This window comes from Amphiura filiformis, chromosome 11 (genome assembly GCF_039555335.1).
Source record: "Amphiura filiformis chromosome 11, Afil_fr2py, whole genome shotgun sequence".
In the NCBI taxonomy this organism is placed as follows: domain Eukaryota; kingdom Metazoa; phylum Echinodermata; class Ophiuroidea; order Amphilepidida; family Amphiuridae; genus Amphiura; species Amphiura filiformis.
In genome coordinates, this window is record NC_092638.1 from 41,416,623 (window position 1) to 41,442,633 (window position 26,011).

General features: G+C 36.9%; 1 protein-coding gene across 1 annotated transcript in view; it reads left to right on the plus strand.

Moving 5' to 3' along the window:
• LOC140164851 (regulator of G-protein signaling 7-like) overlaps positions 1-26,011 on the plus strand; it is a 118,989-nt gene that overhangs the window by 83,410 nt on the left and 9,568 nt on the right. The window contains exons 2-5 of the mRNA XM_072188227.1: positions 7,170-7,266; positions 7,882-8,100; positions 22,575-22,639; positions 23,808-23,884. Coding sequence (XP_072044328.1) covers positions 7,170-7,266; positions 7,882-8,100; positions 22,575-22,639; positions 23,808-23,884 — 458 coding nt within the window. The remainder of the gene's footprint in view (positions 1-7,169; positions 7,267-7,881; positions 8,101-22,574; positions 22,640-23,807; positions 23,885-26,011) is intronic.

A 26,011-nucleotide genomic window follows, 5' to 3' on the forward strand; every position in this document is an offset into this window, starting at 1 on the left:
TTCATTGCTATCTACTGCTGATAGCATTCATTGCTATCTACTGCTGATAGCATTCATTGCTATCTACTGCTGATAGCATTCATTGCTATCTACTGCTGATAGCATTCATTGCTATCTACTGCTGATAGCATTCATTGCTATCTACTGCTGATAGCATTCATTGCTATCTACTGCTGATAGCATTCATTGCTATCTACTGCTGATAGTATTCATTGCTATCTATTGCTGATAGCATTTATACTGCTGATAGCATTCATTGCTATCTACTGCTGATAGCATTCATTGCTATCTACTGCTGATAGCATTTATACTGCTGATAGCATTTATACTGCTGATAGCATTTATACTGCTGATAGCATTCATTGCTATCTATTTCTGATAGTGTTCATTGCTATACACTGCCGATAGCATTGCTATCTACTGCTGATAACATTTATTGCTGTTACTGCTGATAGTATTTATTGCTATCTACTGCTGATAACATTTATTGTTGTCTACTGCTAATAACATTAATTGATATCTACTGCTGAAAGTAAAATGATGAAATTTATCATTTCAAAAATACATAGTGACAATTTTAATGACTTACCTTTCACTTTTAAGTAATTTATGATTGTCATTTTGTTACTGCGTAGATGGGATCACTGAATGGGCTTTACATTCTTGGCTGTCCTATAAATATAAAACATACACTCAAACATGCACCTGTGGATTTTTTCAATATTTTGTAAATTTAACAAAAGAGAATGACACTTTTCAATACAAGTTCTATATGAAATGTGTACTGGGTAGCTGATACGAGAAATGATGTGTTTACAATAGTGATGGCCAGATCAGTCACTTTATAATGAGCTCCCTGTGGCTATTAGTAAACACCATGAGATTTATCCAGTGCTGCTTACAGCAATCCCGTACCACGCACACTGTCCTGGGCAATCATAAATCTTACAAATATTTACATTGTGATATTGCTACAGTTCTGACCATGTATGTATCCTTATACCCGCATGCGAAGCATGGACGGGTATATTGCCATCCTGTGGTTTCTTCTCCTCCTCCTCCTCCTTTTCCTTCCATCAAACACATCATTCTGTCAAGGCTAGCGCTAAAACCACAAGGGCCCCAGGGCCCATATATATAATGGTACACTTATGGGCCATACCCGTAGAAGTGCCTTTTGCCCATCTTGGCCCCAGAGGTCAAAGGTCACGGGCCCCAGGGGCCCAAATGTGAAAATACAAAGCACGCCATTTCTCATCAATTGAAGCAGCCTCAGGGCCCTGAGTTGGTACACTGATAGCCCTAGGGGTACTTTATATTTACAAATATACAAGAGCCCCATATGTTATATATTATGGGCCTCAGGGGCCCAAATGTTAAAATATGGTGCAACAGATTGACAAGCCTAGCTCTAAAAGTACAAGATCACTAGGGCTCATAAGTTGCATATGTATGGGCCCTAAGTTGTAGATGTGCCTTTTGCCCATTTTGACCCCAGATGTACAAGGCTAGGGGCCCCAGGGGCCAAAATGTTAAAACAAAGGGCCGGCCGTTTCTCAGCAAATAAAGTAGCTACAGGGTTCAGATTTGGTACACAGATAGGTCTTTAGTATTACATTGTCATATGTATATATAACCCCCATATGTCACATAATATGGGCCCAGGGCCCCAAACGCTAAAACATAGGGCCGGCCATTACTCAGTAAATAAAGCAGCTACAATGCCCAGCTTGAGTCTACTGATAGCACTTGAGAATCATACTTTAACATATGTACATGAGCCCCATAAGTCATATATATTGGGCCCCAGGGCCCCAAATGTTAAAACAAAGGGCCGGCCGTTTCTCATCATATAAAGCAGCTTTATGGTTCAGATTGCACCTGAGAATTACATTGTTATATGTACATATGAGCCCCATATATCACATAATATTGGCCCCATGGCCCCAAACGCTAAAACATAGGGCCGGCCGTTACTCAGTAAATAAAGTAGCTACAGTGGCCAGCTTGAGTCTACTGATAGCACTAGAGAATTATACTTCAACATAATTATGTACATGGGCCTCATAAGTCAAATATTATGGGCCCCAGAGCCCCAAATGTTAAAACAAAGGGCGGGCCGTTTCTCATCAAAGAAAGCAGCTTCCAGGCTCAGAATATGTACACAGATAGCACCTGAGAATTATATTGTTACTAACACCCACACATCCATCCACCCCACACACGTAGGACTAAACACACAGATCGTATTATCATAATTGAAAAAACCAGCGTGAAACGTTAAAGCTGTTCCAGTTAAATTACATACCCAGTGGCTGTTCCATTTAATTTACATACTCCTCTGAAATGGCCCCAAAAGGCTGTTCCGTATAATTTACATACTCCCTCTGAAATGGCTGTTCCATTTAATTTACATACTCCCTCTGGAATAGTTTCCCCCTAATCATATTGCATAGCCTCACTGTGAGTAAGAGAGACTGACAACAGCAACCTATGGAGAGTAAGAGAGACGACTCCCCTGGGAGGGGACTTTTTACAATGTCTTTATTTTAAGTGCTACGAGAGTGCAACCTACTTTAAATTAAAGCGTGTGACTTGGACTTTCACTTTTTACACATTTTCTGCCCGATTGGGCGACTTTTTACAATTTCTTTATTTTAAGTCCTCAGCAAATAAGGACTAAGTTTGGGTACACCGATAACATGCGGGTATAGCCGTATTTGTGTACAAATATATAGCCTTCTAGTTGTTTACTGTAGTTGAAATTGTTCATGCTGCATAAATTTCTGCACTTGTTGCATTCTTTTAATGCAATTAAAATGCATGAAAATATTTGAATAAGTTTTCAGTGTGAAGAACTCAAAAATAATCACTTTTAGTTGTGTGAATATGCAAACAGAATCAAGGCCATTATTTAGAGTTTAATGACTGTGCATCAGTTGTTTTGAGGGCATTGCGAAAAAAATATTTTGTTTGAGAAGGCTATACTGATGTCCAAGCAAAATGTTTAGATTTTTCACAATATCCGAAAAATGACAGATGCAAAGTCATTAACCTCATTCATAGCCAACACTTTTCAATTTGTAATTAAAAAAATAAAACTTTACCTTTCATTTTTCCTTCAAGATATCAAATAGCCAACAGCGATGTACAATACGGTAATATTGTTCATTCGTGTAAATACGCACACTGAGGTTACTGATGTTATGCAGTGGTCCACTGTTGTTTATTAGTAACTGTGCATCACATTTGCATTTTGGCAAATAAATAAGTTTGATTAGGTTTTGTGCATCAAAGATATTCATAAGGTTATGAATACACATTGCTATGTTTAGAAGTATTTTGTTATATTCTGGGAAGCCTTCAAATATTGTTGTGTCTAAAGGCACATGGATATCAACGTGGCCGGGTAATATAAATTGTAGGTAACAAACACTATGCAATGATTGATGTATGACATCACACCACTCAACTTCCTGGTTGTCACTCTAGAGAGCGTAATCACACATTGGATGTGTGGGGGTGTGTGACAGTGCAAGTACTCTTGACATTCATTGTAGTACTTTTGCTCAGTTCTTACTTTTATTTATATATATATAACAATAGGCTAGAAAGCCTGGACAAACCCAATAGTGAAACCACTAAATTAAAGGGATGCCCATTACATCAAAAACAAAAACAAAATAGAAAAAACCATAATTACGACAAGGACAGGTGGAATGGAGAAATAAAAGGAGACCAAACTAAATGGCTACACGAGGTGGAGACAAACAGCAGATTTAAAGGCTGGTAGGGAGGTGCTTTTGACAACATCCTCGGGCAGGTAGTTCCACAAGGTGGGAACATATGGGTAAAAAGACCTTTGGCAGAGTGTGAGCCTTCGGAAAGGTGTATCAAGAGAGAGGCTATTGAGATTGCGGAGAGTGGTCTTGGGGTGGGGAAACATCAGCGAGAACACGCCCTGATCTGGCCTAACCCATTGATATAATTATGCTCTGATTCTGCTTTTGGTCCATATTGGTTTGGTCTGAGGGATTGACAGGGTGCCTCGCAGGGCGTTTAATTCCCAACAAAAGCTTTTCTTGGCACATTTTTTAAAGCTTACAAAGAGATGAGAGCAGTGGCGGAGCCACGGGGTGGGGCACGGGGTTAATGCCCGCAGTCAGATGGCCTTTCCCCTGAGTAAAAACCCAAAATTACACAAATGTCCACTTTTTGCTGCAATTTTGCACAACATTTGTTGATTTTTTCCCCCAGAAATTTACTTTGCCCCTGCTCCCCTCCCAATACCTACTCCCCAAAAACCCTTTCTGGTGCTGCCACTGGATGAGAGTACCAGATTTGATTGGAACCAAGGAGCTATTCAGTTGGTTTGGGGTGGGGATGTGCCTAGAGTCTGTGCAAAGGCACCAATATATTTATACAAAATAATGTTCACCAAAAAGTGGGACCAATTGAGAAATGACCATCTATATACCATTTTCACACAAAAAAGGATAATCCTTGTACCAGCAAGCTGAATGTGACACCAGTTTCAGCATGTTCAGTGGCACATCCCCATATGGCTGTTTGTACTGAGACAGTGCTTAGACTTTATAGGTTACTTTGCTGGAAATTACTGAATGATTAAAAATATGATGGAGCCAAAATGGTCAGTCTCATTTCCATTGGCACAGTTCAGTAACTGCCATAGCTTCAAAGCTGACCTTGAGTTGTGGGGAGTGAGTTTTTCACACTCAAGGGTCATTCTGTGAGTGTACAAGTGTACTGAAGACCTGTGTCCTTATTGAGTGGTTAGCTTCATCACTCAATTCTCATCAATTTGTAAGGTTAGGGTTCAATGTTTTGCAGCATCTTGGTTAATGTAGGGTTTGTTTCTTTTTGTCAAAAATAAATAAACATCTTCCCTGCAGTGTACTTACCTTGAAGAACCATGAATTTCTATATTTTTTCTCCCAGATAAGAGACATTGTCAGTTTTTGTTAGCACATGCTTAATTCCTGCTCATTGCAAAGAGAAATCTGAAATGGCAATGCCATGACAGATTTGACAATGCAAATGCCAGTGGTTCAGCTGAACTGGACAGATTTGTGTTAGACAGATGGCATTAATCTGAATAGAAACAGGCGGTGTTTAATCTGCAGATAGTAGCACATAATCAATCAATAGTGGATTGGCATACAAAGAACATCAGATCCAAATGTGGGTAACCAAAAGGATATGGATCTCTACACATAGCATCAGTCATCAGATGTTTAAAATGACTAATTTTCTCTCTTCTGTTTTCTTTTTCTTTTTTGAATGCTTCTCTTTGTCTTGCAATTTATTTATGAAAACAATCTGGCAACACCTCTGACACTAAGGCAATCCTGAACCTTCAAAAAATTAACTAGAACCACACAATGCAGCTAGCACTACAACTGGTTAGTTGACCTACTTCACCTTATAATATTTCCATCTTTGCATTGAGCACAGCAGCATGAATAAATATCCTGAAATTCGCTGCAACATGTAAATTGGACATATGAAGAAGTTGGTCAATTTGCTAATATTAAATCTTCCACTGCTTTGATTTTACAAGCAGACCGGCATCTTGTTGGTGTTGGGAGATAGGATTATATATGGGCCATGTAAATTACAGAAAAAATTTACAGAAAAAATCTCAAAGCAAGAGCGCCATTCCACTGGGCACTGTAGGCGCATAGACCCCCGAACAGTAAGATCATCACAAAGGAGAACAAGACTCTCAACAGAAAGATCAAGGAGTCCATAGCAATAAAGAAAGAACAATGAGTCAAATTAAACACAGACGGGGCTGAGATCTTCTGAAAATTTACAAAAGTCTTCTAGAAACACGTAAACCATCCAGGTGTGAAGAAGATAATCAGCCAGTCACTACTGCCTGAGGATGGTAACAGATCTTTACAGACTTTCCATCATTAGTTTCAGTTGAAAGTTTCAAAACTACTTTTGTTTAGAAAAAATGCTTGAGTTGTCTGAGAAACCATGAGATATGATCAAACCTTTTATGCATATTAATGAATTCATGAAGATAAATTAATAAATTCCTGCAGATGATTTGTGTTAAAATAAAAATGTGAAATGTGAATATATAAAAAAAAAAAAAGCAAAGCATCCTCAAATCTTTCAAGGGGGAGCAATCACTGGGTTTTGGCAGTTCTTAGGTGATAGCATTTTTATAGTGTTTTTTTGCTATGGTCAAAAGGCCCTATCTAGTAGGGCTAGGTCATGGTTGTTATGCAAGAAGATCAAGCTATGTGTATATACATTTACATACATGTGCTAGAAGTTAAGGTGGACTCATCTATTTTCCAAAATTTATAAATTTGAAAATGTTTTAAAATGGCATGAATTTTTTATGTTTTTGGTATCACTATATTCACAGTATCCACATCCATTTATTACTCCAAATCTTGATGAATATTTCCTTTTTCATTGTGTAAAACAGGTGTTAAAATGGACTCCTTTATCATGGTGCACAATAATTATATAGTGAATGCTGGGAAGACATTGAATCAACTTCAGGCAATGTCCTTTAAAGTGTCACATAAAACTGGTTCAAATTGCCAATTTCATGAGACCAAAAAATGTTTGTCTTAATAACCCCAACACTCTCAGGGAGGTTTGGTTAGAAGTGGTCTGTGTGTTACCCACCCACTGAATGGGTGGCACCCAGCCTGTGGTAGGGTTAGGGTTAAAGAACATGCTGACGACAAGTGTGGTACATTTCTTTCTTTTAAAATTGTACTCGGAGTAAAATTGAGTTAGCTTGAAATTCCCCTGGACAAGGAACTTACAGCTATTGTTTCGTTGTAACCTGTACAGAACTTGGGGAGTGTCTAGGGTGTGTGCTCTTGAAGATGCAAAACCAATGAGATGTTGTTAAATGGTTTATGAAAAGAAAATGATGTGGGGCTGTAAAGTGTGCTGAGGCTTGTGGATCAATGTCCAGGCATTATGCCTGTGCGTAGCACACTATAAATCACTGCACTTTAAAAAAAAACCAAGGTAGAGTATGAGTTGCAGTAACATTTTTCTTTATGAAATATGTTTTCTAAAGCTTTTAACAGTTACCTGTTTAATAATACGCATAATTCACATGTTTATGTTTTATTAATTATATTGTCTTGTTTTTGTTACATTTTCAGATGGAAAAAATAATCAAAGACATGCAACACCCAAACACAGGTATACAGATGAGACCCCAGAAGGTCTTCCTCACATCAGTGCCAAGTGCTTTCACAGGTAAGCCTGCATACCCTTGTTACTTTGTGCTGATTGAAAATGTTGAAAATAAATAGGCCTACACAAGATCAAATGATTTTGCTCACCATATAATTATTGCTCCATTCCAAAAACATTTCTACATCAATTCTTGAAATCTTGCAGGGAAATTCCCCAGAATATCCATTATTAATATCCATTATCCAGGGAAATTCCCCAGAATATCCATTATTCATCACAGAAAAAAAAATGGACATATGCCTGGTGGAACTTACGCTGAACATCTTTGCTTACGCTGACCATTGTTCACACTGCCACTACTCTTGGCAGCACCTAATGCTACTCCTAGCAACTTGCGTCAACCAAGTTCCGCCGGCGCGCTGGGCGTACATCTGAAAATGTGAACACAGCTCTAGTGTAAGATGTGTGAGCCTCTTACCCTCTGGCAAGAAATAGGATTATTTTTGTGTACAATATACCAATGTTTTACATAAAAAACATATTTGAAAACATACAATAATAGAAAGGCAAAACCAAAACAGAACCAGCAATATGTCCTTATCTTTGAGTATTAACTTCAAAAATATGCCGGATGCAAATCACTCAAGTGTCTTAATTTCTCCTTTCTCCTCACAGGTAGTGATCTTGTTATATGGATACGAGAAAAACTAAGCATTGAAAACCCTGACGAGGCGTCACATTTAGGAACACTTGTATGCCAATATGGATATATATTCCCAGTAACTGATGGTACTAAATCATGGACAATAAAAGAAGACGGGACATTGTACAGATTTCAGAGCCCATATTTCTGGCCATCACAGTATAGCTGGGATCCAGACAACACTGATTATGGTGAGTAAACAATAGCATGCATTAATTACTATGAACACAGGTAAGCAACTTATTTACATGCTTAAGATAACAGCCTTTGTTTGGCGGTACAAGAATTCCTAACCTGAGGTACGCCGATGATACCACTCTTATTTGTAGTAGCAGAGTAGAACTGATTGATGTTTTGAAGCGCATCAAAGAGGCCAGCAAAGAAAAACACCTTCTCCTGAACACAAAGAAGACAAAAATAATGTAGACAGAGAGCAGAAAAGTGATGAGTTTGTGATAGATGGACAGCAGATTGCGGAGGTGAAGCAATTTGAATATCTGGGTTCAATGATTAACAACATCGGTGACAGCACAACTGAAATTAAGAGAAGACTGGCTATTGCAAGGACAACTGTGCAGGGCATGTCAAGCACATGGATAAGCAGAGGCCTATCCATTAACCTCAAGGTACGCCTACTTCGTGCAACTGTGTTTTCCATTGCTACTTACGGATGCGAGTCTTGGGCTATGACCAAGAATGATAGGAAAAGAGTAGATGCTTTTGAGATATGGTGTTACGGGAGGCTTCTACAAGTGACATGGAAGGACAGGAGAACAAATTCCTGGATCCTCATCAAGATTGGTACACTATCAGAAATGGCATAATGGAGAGAAAGCTGAAGTACTTTGGCCATATTGTCAGGAAACATGGAGGTGTAGAAAAACAAATTTTGCAAGAGGCTATGAAAGGCCGACAAGGAAGAGGACGTCCACCAACATCTTGGACAAATGATGTGAAGCTGGTTTCTAACCAAGGAATGCAAGGTGCAATGCACTTGGCATCAGATCGAGTGAGATGGCGTACTCTTGTGAAGACCACAGCAGTGCTACACAGCGCCACCTGACACAGAGAGAGAGAGAGAGAGAGAGAGAGAAGATAACAGCCTGTTCTCCATCTTTACTGTTAATTGTTCAATAGCTCAGCATAATGAGTAAGTTACCAACTCAAATTACAGAAGAGGTGGCCATCAAGAAAATACAAAATGTTTGACAGAAAACATCTCAATGTCAGGTTATATAAAAGGGTAGAAAACATTTTAATAACATTCAGAAAACATTTTTGAAAACCTGATACAAAATGTTATAAAGTGTTGATCAAATATTTTGCAAAAACGTTTGCCAAAAATATTTTGCAAAGACATTTTGACAACATTTAAAAAATGTTGTAGTGTTTTTCAAATAAAATGTTTTAAAAATTGTTCATGACCTTTATATAACCCAACATTTAAATGTTATTCTTATTCAATGGGTTCGTCTTGTAAAGAATTCACATAAATTGATTGGTTTTCTGGTGTATAATATATCACAATAGTTGATAGTGATATTAGTCAGGACGCGCGCCCGCGCACGCTTGTTGCTCCTCAATGATCGCGCGATAATGCGTTAGCGTAATACACGTATGAGAACTAAGAACGCGATTCGCGGCTTAGATGTTCGTGATGGTTTCGTTCATTTAAAACAACAGGGATGTCCTCACAAAAGTAACTTTATTTTTTTCTGAAAAAAATGCAGTTTTTCTCGCAAAAATTACATTAAAACTGAATAAGAATGAGAATAAAAGATAGGATTTTGTCTTTTGCCTATCCAATATCCTGTCATAATGGATGGGCTGGCCAATATTTTTATCGTAGTGCCGCATCCACTACTCAAAATATTGGCCAGCCCATCCATTATGACACGATATTGATAGGCAAAAGACAAAATCCTATCAGTTATTCGCTAATTAAAATGTTATGACCAAAACCAAAACGTCTTTATAACACATTTATAACATTTTCAAAACATTTTTGTGTATGCTGGGCATGTGTTTAGGATGACATGCTTAAGGTAACAGCATATGACCCCTTGACTGTTCATAGCATTATTGCACTCAGTGTATATCTAATTTGATGCAAGATTTTAAAGTATGTATCTTCAACATAACATGCATAGATAGGCCTACTGCTGGGCAAGAACAAATGATCATTGCTGAGGATCGTCACCTCAAAAGATATTATTGAACAGAATTAGAGCTTGGGACCTGATTGGGTTTAAGATGTCATAGAACTGGACTAAAAATTGGGACCTAATTGGGTTTAAGATGTCATATAACTGGATTAGAATTTAATTGGGACCTGATTCGGTTTAAGATATCATAGAACTGGATTAGATCTTGGGACTTGGCTGGGTTTGAGATTATATATCTAGATTAGAATTTGGGACCTGATTGCATTTAAGATATCATAGAACTGGATTGAAGTAGCACTATAGATGAATCCAATTTCACACATTTCTACACCTCAATGGCAGCCATAGCTGGGTCCCACTAAAATATGAAATGATGCATCCTTGGCGGAGATTTTAAACTGCATTTCATCACCCGTGTTACACGTAGACAATAGAATGATGAAAGTTTACAACACAATAACATCGATTTTTAAGCAGCTTTAATCCACTCAATTGGGCAGTCACAACACCAGTTTGGTGCGCCAGAGGGACCCAGTCATGGCAGACTAAATTCTGACCATCATTAAGGCTCGTAGGATTCGGTTTATAAATGTAATGACCTTGTTGCTCTACCCTATCAGAATGAGTACTGTTTGCTCCCTGATTCAATAATGAATTGAATGCACATGTAAACATAGTAAATGACATCCAAGTTAAATATATCAATTATGTTCAATAAACTGTATCTGAGGCAAATTCTATTTTGACATAGGCCTATGGCCAAAGAATAGCATCTAGTTTCCTTTGTAATTCATTTCTTTTTTGTTGACAGAATTGTCATGTCATAATAGTAGGAGCTGAGACATAATGAGAATTAATTTAATATTATGTTTGAGAATATTTGTTTGATGTACTCATGATCTAATTTCACACAGTGGCGTCACATTACCTACTACGTATATCAACATTTATATTGTTAATTTTCTTGTGTGCGTCATATGGTCATGCATGTGAGACATCACACTGCATCTGTAAAAAAGCCATTTATTTGATAACTTTAAAAGGTTGTTTCAGATAGCAATCAATAGCAACTAGATAGGTGGGAATCCATTATGATGCATTTCACAGTTGTGTCTAATGGGAAGGACTTTTCATAAATTAAAGTTGATCAAACACCACTTTCATTATTAGCTGAATGGAATTACAGAGTTGTGAATTTTCACAGTAATGCTTGGAGCAACTAGGAATTATTTTGATGAGTTAAAGTACACTACCGCATTGTGTCTAATTAACACCCTGTGGATGTGAAATTTTTCAAAAGGAGGGCATTTATTAGTGGCAAATTTTGAATGAAAAAAAGCTAACAAAATCCAAGATGGCTATGTCCCCAATGATCAGCTTGTCAGTAAATACTGCAATATTACCTATGTAAATGCATTTTTGTGAAGAATGTGATTAACATAGTTCTTTAAATCAACATTCTACTAGTACTAGGCCTATAATTAGGCAATGAACTATATGGAAGTTCAATGAGGTTTTGACCATCGACCATCAATGCTTGGTTAATCCCTATTATTTATTAAATATCAGTTAATTGACTACTTTTGATTGTATTCAAATTTAATATTTGTATATAAAGTATTGTGTCCAGTACAGATTTAACATTAATTCTGATTACTTAGTTGATGGGTCATAAATAAATTAATAATAACAAGTATTGAAGGAGCATAGACGGCCAATCCCAAGAACCAACAAGTTTGGCTGTAGTACTGAAAATATTTTTTTCTGCCGCTGATATTACTTAATATTTACCAGCAATATTTGCTCATTACTGTATGTCAATATTTACTATCTTTCTTTGAAAAGACTCCCATCATGTCATTTAGCATTACTCCTTAAATCAAATAGATCCATTTCCATTGTTTTCAAGCTCTTCTATTAAGGCGATACTGGTAGGATCAGCAAATTTGAAGTTGTATCCCCCTCCACCCCCCCCCCCCAACAAAAAACTCACTTGCAGTATGACGAGTATTCCATGTAAAAAATAAGTAAAAATTCATATATTTTATGCTCAGCTTAAGTGGTTCCTCAGGTTACGATCAAAATATTAGTAAAAAGCAATTGCGATTCACCACCCATAACCTAAAATCTATAAACCCATTGAACTCATATTGCAATGCGCCATTTATTTTTCTAAAGTATACCAAACATTTTTGTTTAAATGAACATAATTAAAGACACTACCAGTCATTTGAGTAATGTTTTGGAAATGACCTTTGCTACATGTGTGGAAGAACTATTTGTGCCACAAAAAGGTTTTGTACCACAAAAATCATTGGAGTGAGCTTATTCGCGTACATTGAGCAATGCAAGGCCAAAAATCTTTCAAGCTAGCTATTCAAGACTGAAATAGGATGGTTATTTTCTGCCATCAAGCAATCCATGAATGATTTAAAATAGAACTTGATTTCCTTTTCACACTCTCCGTATCTGTTATCTGATATGTAGTCTCTTATTGCATTGTATACTGGACTATTTTACTTTAGTAAACAAGTATATTATACACCTATCCGACTTCGCCATTACTGCGGTGTCCCCGATGTAAAACTGCGGTGTCCCGAGGTCGGGGTTCCATCCATTATTTATTGTGTGCTATACAGAATTGTACCCGGAATTGTACACAACAGTGATATTCAATACACAATCATGAGTATTGAATTACGAATTAAATCTCCCGCTCTGGTACATCTGTGTTGCCGTCAATAGAGGGCCAAATACAGTAAACGCTTCTCGGATTGGTGTATTGGCAAGGTCAGTGTTAAATTGTATTCTGTCGGTCCGTGCCACGTCACTTCCGGTTGATGATGCGACTCACGGTCGAGTGAAAACATTCGATTTTTGTTGATGATTTCTGTCATTGGTGTTATGTAAATTTCGATCGCAAATAGTCAGTGGAATCAAACAACCGTTTCTAAGTCTTCAGAGTGGAAGAAACTTACTTGATTTACCGTTTATATACTGACAAACTTAAAATTAAATTCAATGGTCGAGTGTTGTTTTTTCCGAAATTGAGGGTCACTCCAGCAACATCGCTATGTAGCCTCCTTCACAGCCGGTTTCTGTTGTTCACAACAAACCGTGAGCCACATGCAGTTTGGGCCCGAGACTAGAGATAGCCCGGATGTCCGACCGACAGAATAAGTCTTATCTAATTAAATGGCTCCAAAGCTAAATCATGTTCAGAATTCTGGGCATAGGGAGACCGGGGTAAAGTGGACCATGGGGAAAAATGAGACACCACCATTAACTTCTTTATATCCTGCCCTCAATCTCCAAGCTCATGTAGTTAGAACACAGCATGGATCCAGCATTGTTTGTGATAGGGGGCAATCCAGTGAGTAAGGTATGTGTGATTTTTACAGAAAATGTCTGTTTTTCATATGGTTAACCCGATAATTTATAGACATATTATTATCTGCCAAAGCACTGTGCTTTTGCTGAATGACTTCGATAGCCAATATTATGACAGATGGGCTTAAGCCTATTCTACAAGAGAGTGATGCATGACAACAATAAATGCTATCAGCAGTAGACAGCAATGAATGCTATCAGCAGTAGACAGCAATGAATGCTATCAGCAGTAGACAGCAATAAATGCTATCAGCAGTAGACAGCAATAAATGCTATCAGCAGTAGACAACAATAAATGCTATCAGCAGTAGACAGCAATAAATGCTATCAGCAGTAAACAGTAATGAATAGTATCAGGAATAGGTAGCGAAAGAATGCTATCAGCAATAGATAGCAATAAATGCTATCAGCAGTAGACAGCAATAAATGCTATCAGTAGTAGATAGCAATAAATGTTATCAGCAGTAGACAGCAATAAATGCTATCAGCAGTAAACAGTAATGAATAATATCAGGAATAGGTAGCGAAAGAATGCTATCAGCAATAGATAGCAATAAATGCTATCAGCAGTAGACAGCAATAAATGCTATCAGTAGTAGATAGCAATTAAAGTTATCAGCAGTAGACAGCAATAAATGCTATCAGCAGTAGACAGCAATAAATGATATCAGGAATAGACCGCAATAAATGCTACTACCAGTAGATAGCAAAAAATGATATCAGCAGTACAGAGATAGCAATAATTGCTATCAGCAGTAGAAATCAATGAATAATATCAGGTAACAATATATACTATCGGCAGTGGATAGGAATGAATGCTATCAGCAGTAGACAGCAATAAATGCTATCAGCAATAGATAGCAAAAAGTGCTATCAGCAGTAGATAGCAAAAAAATGCTATCAGCAGTAGATAGCAAAAAATACTATCAGCAGTAGATAGCAAAAAATGCTACCAGCAGTAGAAATATAGCAATAAATGCTATCAGCAGTAGAAAGCAATGAATAATATCAGGAATAGGTAACAATATTTACTATCAGTAGTAGATAGCAAAAATGCTAGCACCAGTAGGCAGCAATATATGCTATCAGCAGTAAATAGCATTTTTTTGTATCAGCAGTAGATAATACTACTGCTGATATATGCTATAAGCAGTATATAGCAATAAATGCTATCAGCAGTAGAAAGATATCAATAAATGCTATCAGCAGTAGACAACAATGGATAATATCAGGAATAGATAGCAATGAATGCTATCAGCAGTAGATAGCAATGAATGCTATCAGCAATAGATAGCAAAAATGCATTCAGCAGTAGCTAACAATATATGCTATCAGCAATAGATATCAATAAATGTTATCAGCAGTAGACAGCAATGAATAATATCAGGAATAGATAGCAATAAATGCTATCAGCAGTAGATAGCAATAAATGCTATCAGCAGTAGATAGCAATAAATGCTATCAGCAGTAGATAGCAATAAATGCTATCAGCAGCAGATAGCAATAAATGCTATCAGCAGTAGATAGCAATAAATGCTACATGTATCCGCAGTAGATAGCAACAAAAATTGGACCAATTTTGACTTTTGACCGTTATACAACAAGCAAATCGACAATAGATCTTTTGTGTCCCATAACTTCTTAAAGCCATATTATAACATTTGCTGATAAGTACTCAATATTTTTCAATATTCTGTTTTTTGCACGATTTTTATGTATGTTAGTAAACTAACATTCCCTGTAAAAATCAAGACTTTAGGTGCTGTAGTTTTGTTGAATAAACCGCAGGAACCGTCGTTTTATTATTACGATGGAAATATTAGTCGAACGCGTACACTATGTGCACAACACAGTACGTACATGGCGTGTGGGCAGGCAGTCGTGACATATCAAAAGAGCCGACACAACTCGCGTTTGAATGAGTGGCTCGCATTGGCGACATATGCGCTGGTATTAAATAGTGATTTTCTGTATTGCCTCGTCTGTTTGGGCCCAAATTAAAAGAGGACATGAAATTAACATTTTATACCAAAAAAATACAATTCTATTTCTTATGGAAATGTTATAATATGGCTTTAACTAAAGGTCGTACATGCACAAATATTACATTTGTGGGATCTGTGGGGTCAGCATACCTGCCAACATTGAAAACCTAGAAAACAGAGTACATGGCGAACGTAGGGCGCGAAGCGCCAGTAGTATCGCCTCTGACGGCGGGGGGTCCAGGGGCCCGCTTAAGGGCCCTTGGTGGGATCCAGGGGCAAAGGCCGGTGGGGGGAAGTGAAGCCCCTAAAGCTAGAGGGTTTCTACACTGTAAAAACCCTTATAAGCCCCTTCACATTAGACACATTTTATAGAAAAACAACAAGGTGAAAATGAAGCCCTAGGCTTTTATACACTTTGAGGAGGGATTTATACTCCATATCTAGCAACAATTTCAACACATATTTGATGACTACAACCATTGAAAAAATGTGAAAAAAACATTCTGGGACCTGTTTTTATAAGTTTGAAAAATATGCTTCCTTCACACAGAAAATGTGCTTTTAAAATGCAGTTTCCTATACTTTTGTACATAACGATCATTTGTTGAAGCGATTTTTTGGCTTTATAACAAGGCCTACATGACTGATAGGACATTGATATGATGCACAATACAAAGGTGAAAATTAAAAAAAAAATCAATTTTTTCTTAATTTTTTCAAAGGTTTTGGCAACTTGAGAACCTCTAGACCTATTCTGAAGGTTGCATTTGAGGAGGGATTTATACTCCATATCTGGCAACAATTTCAACACATATTTGATGACTGCAACCTTTGAAAAAATGTGAAAAAACATTCTGGGACTTGTTTTTACAAGTTTGAAAAATATGCTTCCTTCACATAGAAAATGTGCTTTTAAAAATGCAGTTTCCTATACTTTTGTACATAACGATCATTCGTTGAAGCGATTTTTTGGCTTTATAACAGGGCCTACGTGACTGATAGGACACTGATATGATGCACAATACAAAGTTAAAAATTCAGAAAAAAAACCACATTTAACATGTCAAAGTTTTTGTTGTCTTTGGAGAAACACTAGACGTATTCTGAAGTGCTAGGATCATTCACAGATGATTTGAAAAAAAAAATTGGAAAACATTACAAAAAAATTACAGTTTGTTATCTTTAATATGGAAACCACTAACTAATGTTTACCTCTTCATCTATCACAATATTATACATGCATTGGTTTTCCATGCATTTTATAATATGTGCTAGATGAAGAGGTAAACATTAGTTAGTGGTTTGCATATTAAGGATAACAAACTGTAATTTTTTTGTAATTTTTTCCAATTGTTTTCAAATTAACTGTGAATGATCCTAGCACTTCAGAATAGGTCCAGTGGTTCTCCAAAGTCGCTGAAAACTTTGGAAAAGAAATTTAAAAAAAATTTAAAAAAAAAAAAAAAAAAAAAAATTTTATTTATTTTTTTAAATTTTTTTCAGAAAATCGAGTACTCCGATATTCGGGGTTTAAAACTCGAAATCGGAGTAACTCCGCGAAAATCGGAGTAGTTGGCAGGTATGGGTCAGACGTATAATTTGACGTTTTTTTTAAGTGTTATTGGAATCAAATACATTTTTGCCCCTATACGATCCTATGGGGTCATTTGAGGGTCTTTTTGAGGGTCTCGGTCTCAAAATACTACTTGGCAGACAACAGATTAGAGTTCAGCATATCCAAATTAACAAAAATAAGCTGGTTGCCAACTTTTACGCAAACTTGCCGGTTGGGACACGATTTTCCCAAAATAGAACCAGTCTATATATAGCAATGAATGATATCGGTAGTCTAGAAATGATTGCTGTCAGGTACAGATAAGAATAACTTTCAGCAGCAATATATAGCAATGAATAATAGCAGCAGTATAGTAATATATTTTAGTTTAATTATTATTGATAGCAATTAATGTTACCAACATACCTACTTGATTCTTTTAGATGCAGATACATTAAAGAAGACCTCGAGCAAATGATAAGCATACAGCATGAAGTGTTTTTAATTATTAATTATAATTTTAAAGCAATTTAATCAACATCGCTATAGCATGATCTGTGCATTCTAAGTTCCCATAAATTAGTGATTGAATCATTTGTTAAGAAATGCTTGATATGGGTTTAGTGTTTCAAGAGAACACATTCAGTTATTGCATACTCAAACAGCACCGTGATCCATGCCAGGGTAATATGTATATTCTATGTAACTGAACATTTATCTCTAAGAAAATTATTGTGTGGCATTACTGGCATATACGAAAGACTCATAGTTTTTAGCTTTTTAAATATTTTATAAGGCTATTAACATTTACCCAAATTGTATAAACATTTAATGTGCAATATATTATGGTTGTCTTATATGATCTTAATGTAATTTATTTAAGAAAGTATGTATGTGTGTTCCCAGAAGGAGACTGAGTATGTGGTCACTGGTGCATGGGTAGGGAAGGAGATTGGGTGAGTGGTGTATGAGGGTGTGTGGTGGGGTGTGAGGTATGGGCAGGGAGCCAGTGTAGTAGGTTAGTGGGGTGATCTTGTGGGATGCATGGTGGGTTTATGCATGGCTGTGGGGGTGCAGAGGTGGTTAAAATGCATGTGCGGATGTTTTAACTAGGTAAATTGCCATTCATGATTTTGATATGCTTTAAGGGGTACTATAATTTTTGAGAAAATGCAAAAATAGGCACAAAATTGGGCAGGGTGTAGTACCCCTTAATGTATATTAATTTCTTTTTATTATTTGTGTATTACTGTAAAACTCCTGTTTTCTTTATACTGATATGACAATTTTTTTTATTATAAACCTTTAAGGGAACTGGAATGAGCGTTTTGAGCGTTTCAACAGCATTTTTTGTGGGACCTGAATACGAAGAATGTCTTTCTGATATCAAATAATTTTCATTTTATGAAATTCAGGATATAATACAAATTTTATGACAAATTATTAAAATGTGATATTTTTCACATTTTGGAGATATAACAGTCCTCAAGTAAATTTTATAAATTTAATGATATAGTCTTAAAGTGTATGTAGCTGGGAGGAAAAGCCGACGATCAATTGAAAATTTTGACCTTTCATATTGAAGATATGGATTTTTTCCCAAAAAGACCTAATTTTTTTGTGTTTTGGCTTTTCATCCCACCTACATACACTTTAGGTAGAAATCATCAGATTTATAAAGTTTACTTCGAGTACTGTTAAATATCAAAAATATCAATTTTTAATGATTTGCCATAAAACATTGCGAATTTCAAAAAATCAAAATTATTTGGTATCAGAAGGCCATTCTTCGTATTCAGAATGCAATTCGATATGTCTGATGTGCTCTAATGTCCCACAATAAATACTGTCCAAACATTCATACCCCTTCCCTTAAGGGGTGGGGTATGAACATTTAGCATGGCTTTGACAGTATGCTGCTGTGTTTAGGCCCCCCAAAAATGTCTCAGACACATTTGGTAAAAAAGCTAAGTGCTATGCCTTTTTTCTAAAGTGAGCTATGCGATATGCATTTTTTTTTACAGTCAAGGCACATTGTTTATGTACTTTGTAATATTCAAAAACAGAAACATAGTAAAACTAGATGGCATAATAAAATTACCCCCTCCCCCGCATTCAGAGTAAAACTGCTCCTTTTAAGAATTCTAACTCTTACAATCATGGCCAAATGTGTACAAAAAAGAACAACCAAACTGCAAAAAAAGAAAGACACTTTCTTTGGATCATGATATGATACTGAAAATTCAAAACATGCCTTCGCTCTCAAAAAAGCTTGTCACCCTGTTGCGATTGACAGTGTGAAGACTACAATTACGGCGGCGACAAGCTGTATTTGATATGAAAAAAATTCTCTTAATTAAAAGGGTGAGTGTAGGGCGAGTTAGCGAGCCACAGTGGTGGGAAATAATGAAATTTTTTTTTTTATGGCCAACGTGTAGCGCCATGCGATAAATTGGAGTCCACATAGCAATGTGCGTGGGTGGCTGAGACAGACTTTCTTTTTTTGGCAAACACTGCTACTGTTGGGACAGGGTAACTTCTGTGCCATAATACAGTGGAGGGGAGACCATTTTTGCCTAAATTTTGATGTTGTCATTGGTTTAGTACATGATCAAAAAAAATTGGACAAAGACGTTGAGATGTGTAATATGTTATAAAACAATATTGGTGCATTCCAGTAGAATTAACCCCACTGTGATATATAATGACATATCATCTATTTTAATAGATGATAGATTTTAATACTTAAAAGTTTTTAAAGGACCATTTGAGGTGAAAATCATTTCATAAGTATGAACTGTATGATATTGTGACATATGACATTAAATGATACATTGTATACATTGATACAGTTCTATACTTGATCTTGATAGCATTGACATTATGCTGCAAATCAAATGTTAGTGCTTTTATAAATGTCATTGCATGAATAAATAATAAGGGTGATTTTATAACATGTTTTAAATAATGTATAGCCCCTACATGTTTCATCATAATTTCAACTGTTCAACTGAGATCTAGAAGTTTCTGATAATTAGGCAAAGCAAGTTTTGGTAGAAAATTAGATCTCAAAAAAGAAAATGTTCATGCAATGAAAATTACATTAAAAGCAAAATTATACTTCTACGCTACTCAAATTTGGAGTGCTTTCACCGGGTCAACCGACCTCTTCAGCAAGTGTTATTGCTCTGAAGATTTGTTGTTTAATATTGTTACTAGCGGTGAAAGCGCTCCGGTGAGTGTAGCAAATTTGAGTAGCCTAGAAGTATAATTTTGCTTTCTATTTACGCTTACCGTTACGTATGAATATACACCATACATTTAAATTACAAATACAAAATTTGACGCATGCCATAATATTAAGTCATATTACTATCATTGTATTTAACCTAATTAGTGCCCCTTTGCATTTTTCTAACTTCCACGCATTTCAAGTACCATCTTTTTGCGTATACTTTCAAAATGTGGTACAAAATAATTTACTAAATCCCATGCAACGTAGAATACCCATACTGATATTGAGTTTCAATGCCTGCCGCATTTATTTACAGCTCTTTTACACTAATTCATGTTGATAGCAAAATGTTCACAAAAATAATTGAAGCTTACCAATTCCGCTATAGAATAATAATAAACTATTGAGTCACAGTACTTATTACCCAAACATAATTACGCACTCTAACTCAGGGCATTTAATTATTGTATAAATAAATACCTGGCTCTGGCACGCACACATGCAGTGGGTAATCAAGATTGTTTTTCAATTAAACAAGGATGTTTAGATTCCTATTATTATCACAGAGTGTTTCTTACAATATGTCAAAGAATGCACAATTAGAGGAAAATACAACAGTATTATGAAAACAATTAGATTTAGAAGAGTGCTATACATTGGTTCAACTCAAGTTTGGTAGTAACGTAGATGTGTATTTCACTGGTCGCAGTTTCAAATTGCGCACATAATGTTAATCCTGCAGACCGTACAACCACACGTACAAGGGCGGTTTGTGGGCAAGCTTACAGTGCAACCTCTAAAAATCAATGCCATAACTACCAAACTTGAGGTTTCTTGAGCTTTTCTTAAGCGATTAAAAACATGTAATGAGACAAGCATGTATAATGTATAAAACAAATAAACATACTTTGTATCAAATCTAATGCATTATTTCCACAAATTCTCAGTGTAATTATTGTTTATAATGTATCCAAATATTGAAGAAGAAGTACCAGGTATAATAAAAGTGAAAGTGATATTTTGCTGGGCTATTTGACCTTCTTTTCTATCTTATTAATAGGCCTAAATGTATAGCCAACATTTAGGTTGAATCATCATGTTTCACCGGTGGTGGCACAGGTGTGATAATAGGGGCTAGGATTTATCTACCATTTCAACAAAATAGGTTTTCCTGTTTTTGTCATTTGCACATCTGGGGGTTTAGACATGACACCCAGACTCAGAAGAGTCTTCCTTTAAGACCACAGTGACCCGGACTATGAGCTCACAGTATGTGTGTATACTATTGTTATTGCGCCTATACAGCCATGTGCTATTAGACAAATTGGTTAGTAGACTAATCTGTTAGGAGACCAAATGGTTTGTGGACCAAATGGGTATTAGACCAAATGGTTATCAGACCAAATGGTTATTAGACCAAATGATTATTAGACTAAATAGTTTTACTAAAACCATTTAGTCTAAGTTAGTAGTCCAGTTAGACTATAAATAGTTAATAGCAGTCAAGCTAGCTCAATCTTAAGTAGCCCCCCCCCCTCCTTTCCTGGCTGCTCTCTCTCAAATGCTGAATCTACCACTTGTTTAAAGGCCCTTTCAGTGATTTCACAGAAAAAAAAAAAAAAATGGAAATTTGTCAGAGTTGCTTAGAAATAAAGAATAAGTCTACAGAATTTCATTAAACCACTTTTCCCCTGAATACATCGACAAATTAGTCAAAAAACAGAAGTTTTAGAAAGGTTTTCTACTTCAACTCAGATCGACTCGAGAAAATCGAGATTTTCGTACAGTCGCCACCAATCGACTGGAAAAACTTCCTAGTCCAGTGTTTCTAACACGGGGAAGTAGAGTCTAAATTGATTTAAAACAGACGCTTAATTTTTGTAGTAGAAAACAAAATAAGCAATTAAAGGTCACCGAGGCAAACTAACGGTCAATTCAAATATGAAAAACAGTTAAAATTGTGTATTTTGTTTAAAATAGTAGCTACTGATGTAATAAGTAGTAGAAACAATACATAGCGTGTTGGCGTGGAGAGTGAGCTTCTTTCGATCTCGAGTCGGACTTTTTGTACTGTCAGTATCAAAAGTCCAGAATCATGCAAATGCTTTATTTTGTCTAAAATACACGGCTCTCGACCGAACCACTAGCAGGCTATGTTAGCACATCTATGCCAATTACAAAGGTACCAAAATCTGAATTTTGATGATTTTTACGATCGTCCGGATGAGCAAATCACTGAATGGGCCTTTAAGTCTATCTATGTTATTTAATTACCACTAGCCAAAAAATACTAGTTTCTCACATTATATATTTTTGTCATAATTTCTGTTCACAGCCATTTACCTAGCCAAACGTTCACTACGCAATAAGCAATACCAAGGATTAGAGGAGTACGAAATGGTAAGGCACATCTATACAAAATTTATTGTGGCTAAATAAAGGCACTTAATTTGTGATTCACTAAATCTAAAAATTCATACAAAATCGTACTTTTGCACGGCCATCTTCGGGTGCTGGGCATTCTCCATACTGATGTACTGCATTCTTTCTTTTTTGCTTGCTTGCTAGCCCTACCACAGGGCCCTTTTTTTAAACAAACTAAAATAACAAACTCCAAGACACCATGCAAAATCATGAGAACTGCTAAACCCAGTGACCGCTCACCCGAGAAAAAGCGGTGAGCAGTCACTGGGTTGTGAGCTGTCACTAGGTTGTGAGCAGTCACTGGGTTGTGAGCTGTCACTGGGTTGTGAGCTGTCACTGGGTTGTGAGCTGTCACTGGGTTGTGAGCTGTCACTGGGTTGTGAGCTGTCACTGGGTTGTGAGCTGTCACTGGGTTGTGAGCTGTCACTGGGTTGTGAGCTGTCACTGGGTTGTGAGCTGTCACTGGGTTGTGAGCTGTCACTAGGTTGTGAGCAGTCACTGGGTTGTGAGCTGTCACTGGGTTGTGAGCTGTCACTGGGTTGTGAGCTGTCACTGGGTTGTGAGCAGTCACTGGGTTGTGAGCTGTCACTGGGTTTTTCATTTCTCAGGATGATGTCTTGGGAGTATATAGTGTGTAAAAAAAGGCCCTGTAGTAGGGCTATTGCTTGCTTTCTTTCTTTCCTTCTTTCTGGTAATCGTATACTGTATTCATTCCAATAAGCGCCCAGGACGCTTAACAAAGTCATTTTGGGTGGGCGCTTATTTTTTACATTGTTATTGTCATCAATCACTGTCTGATAGTATTTAGTTGTACTCATAGTTAGTGCATCTTCAAAAAATGGTGTCCATATATGGCCAGTTTATAGTGACCGCCGGCAAATAAATACGATTTTGAAGTCAGAATCACCTCAAACCTGGCCTTTTAAAGGCATTTGCAGGTGGTTATTGTGAAGTATTTTTAATATCTATACATCTGCCTAAAACACAAAATCTGGGCCAGTCGGGCCCGTAAAACAGGGTTTCATTTTGTTGCCTTAGGTAGAATAGGTATCGGACTTCTTCATACTGCAATTAACTAAAGCTGCAAAATCCAACATCTACTTCATCTAATGGTATTTATGATAATTGTTTTGTTTTGTTCCAGGGTGCATTCAACAAATTACAAAGGATGTTAACTCATAAATGGGATTTTGTAATACTTCAAGCACAAGAACAATTAAGGTAGGAATAACACCTCCTACAATGTACCTGAATGAAGCACTGTTTATCCAGTGTAACTCTATACTGGCATGCTGATACTTAATATGATGATCCAAGATATATCCCAACAATATCTATGCTCGCGATACTCAAGTGACGTCACAGTTTGCGAACACCTTCGGCGAGACAAAAAAATTTCTGACCGCGGATATACCTTGTATCAAAGACAACCAAGACGAGATGGCCGAGTGGTTAAGGCGTTGCGCTGCCGGCCGGGAGATACGATCGACGAGGGTTCGAGCCTTGAGCTTGCCTTAGGTGAAAATTAAAAAAAAAAAAAAAAAGTTCCTATATGGTCAGGAATCCTTCAATTAGGTTCAGTTATTTAATTTCAGAATTTAATTGAAGAATTTCTTCTCGCGTCATACACTGCTTAGCACGTGCAGATATAGGTAGTGTATGTGCTTCGTCCGTGATTCGGAAGTCACGTAAAGCCGTTGGTCCCGTGTACAGGAAGAGTCAAACCCTGTGCACGTTAAGTGTCAGAGCTAATCGAAAGAGAAGGGGGATCATTCTCGGTTTTGATATCTGCAATCAATCCTAGGTTCAAGGATCGTGCACAGGTAAAAAAAAGAAACTGTGCACGTTAAGCCCGTGCGACAATACTCAATTTGAGGTATGCACGTATAGGAAGAAGAAGACTTAAGACACGTGGATGTGCTTTACGAGGAGCGGGAGCTTTGTCAGCAAAGTATAAAGTTGATAGTGTCATAGAGCAGACAGGAAAATCCTCTTTTGGTCTATGCACTAGTACGCTTGCCTTTTCACTACAGAATTGTGGGTTTGAGGCTCAGCAGGACCAAGTGACACAAAGATAGTGCAGGATCACAGGATACTTTGATGAATTTATGTCTGATGGCTGGGTGGTTTGTGACAAAAAATTTGTATTGACTCTTATTACTCTTTTTGTTTTCACCATGTTACTCGAGGGCACGGTGGCTCAGTGGTCACGGCCTTGGACTCATAATCTGAGAGCTTGCTCGACGTGCGTGGGTTCGATTCCCCATCCCACCACCGTGTTGCGCCCTTGGGCAAGGCGCTTTGCCTCGCTTGCCTCACCCCACCCAGGTGCAATGGGAAGCTGTCAGGGGTAGTCACAGTCGTTGTACTGATGGACCCTCGCCACTTGTAGGCTGCAAACGTGGTTCCGACATATTCTAATGACGGCGAATAAATGTAAAGCGCTTTGAGGCTGTTTACGGCATAAAGCGCTATATAAATATCTACATTTATTTATTTATTTTACTCCATAACTGCATTGCCAAATGGCATGCATTGCATACGGTTGCAACAAGATTTTGAACTATTATAGAGTGAATATTTTCAATCTTTTTTTCAATTGGCAAGGATTTTGTCACAAACTTCAGTTGGCAAAAGATTGAGAAGCAATGAAAATCCATCATTTCAACTAAATATTAAATTGGAAATGGTTTGTTCCTAACTTCAGTTGCTAAAAGATTAAAAATCACACCTTTTGATTGATTGAAAATTCAAATAATTAGACTGAATATTCTGATCCCAATTTGTCCCTAACTGCAATTGGCAAGAGATTTTTGGATTGACTATCAATCCTAAAATTTGGGAGAGTAGCACATTTTCTTTTTACCGACTAGCTAGTGCACCTTGGGGATATATCAAATGTTGTATGTGAAATCTTCATTTTACCTTCCTTGGGATACTGAGACTGTCATTAACAAATTCAATTATACCTTGAATAAATTACTGCAGCACTGGATAATTTGACCTCATTTTAAGTGTTTTCTTTTTTACTTACACTGATGTAAAGTGTAGATAATTAATTCAATGAATTGCAGAATCCATTGATGCTGACAGTCCCAGCAGAGGAAAACTTTACACAAGCCAACAGCAGAAAGAAGTGTAAATACACTGAAATGCATATTATTAATAAGGATGCCAAGTGGAGTACTTTCCCATAGGGAGTCACCCCCCCCCCCCAAAAAAAAGGAGAGGGGTAAAGAGAAAAAGAGAGAGAAAAGCTATTTTGGAATTAAACACAAAGCAAACCAAAAGCATTATAACATAACTTACCCTAAAAATATAGGTCTTGGGAATATTAACCCTAACACC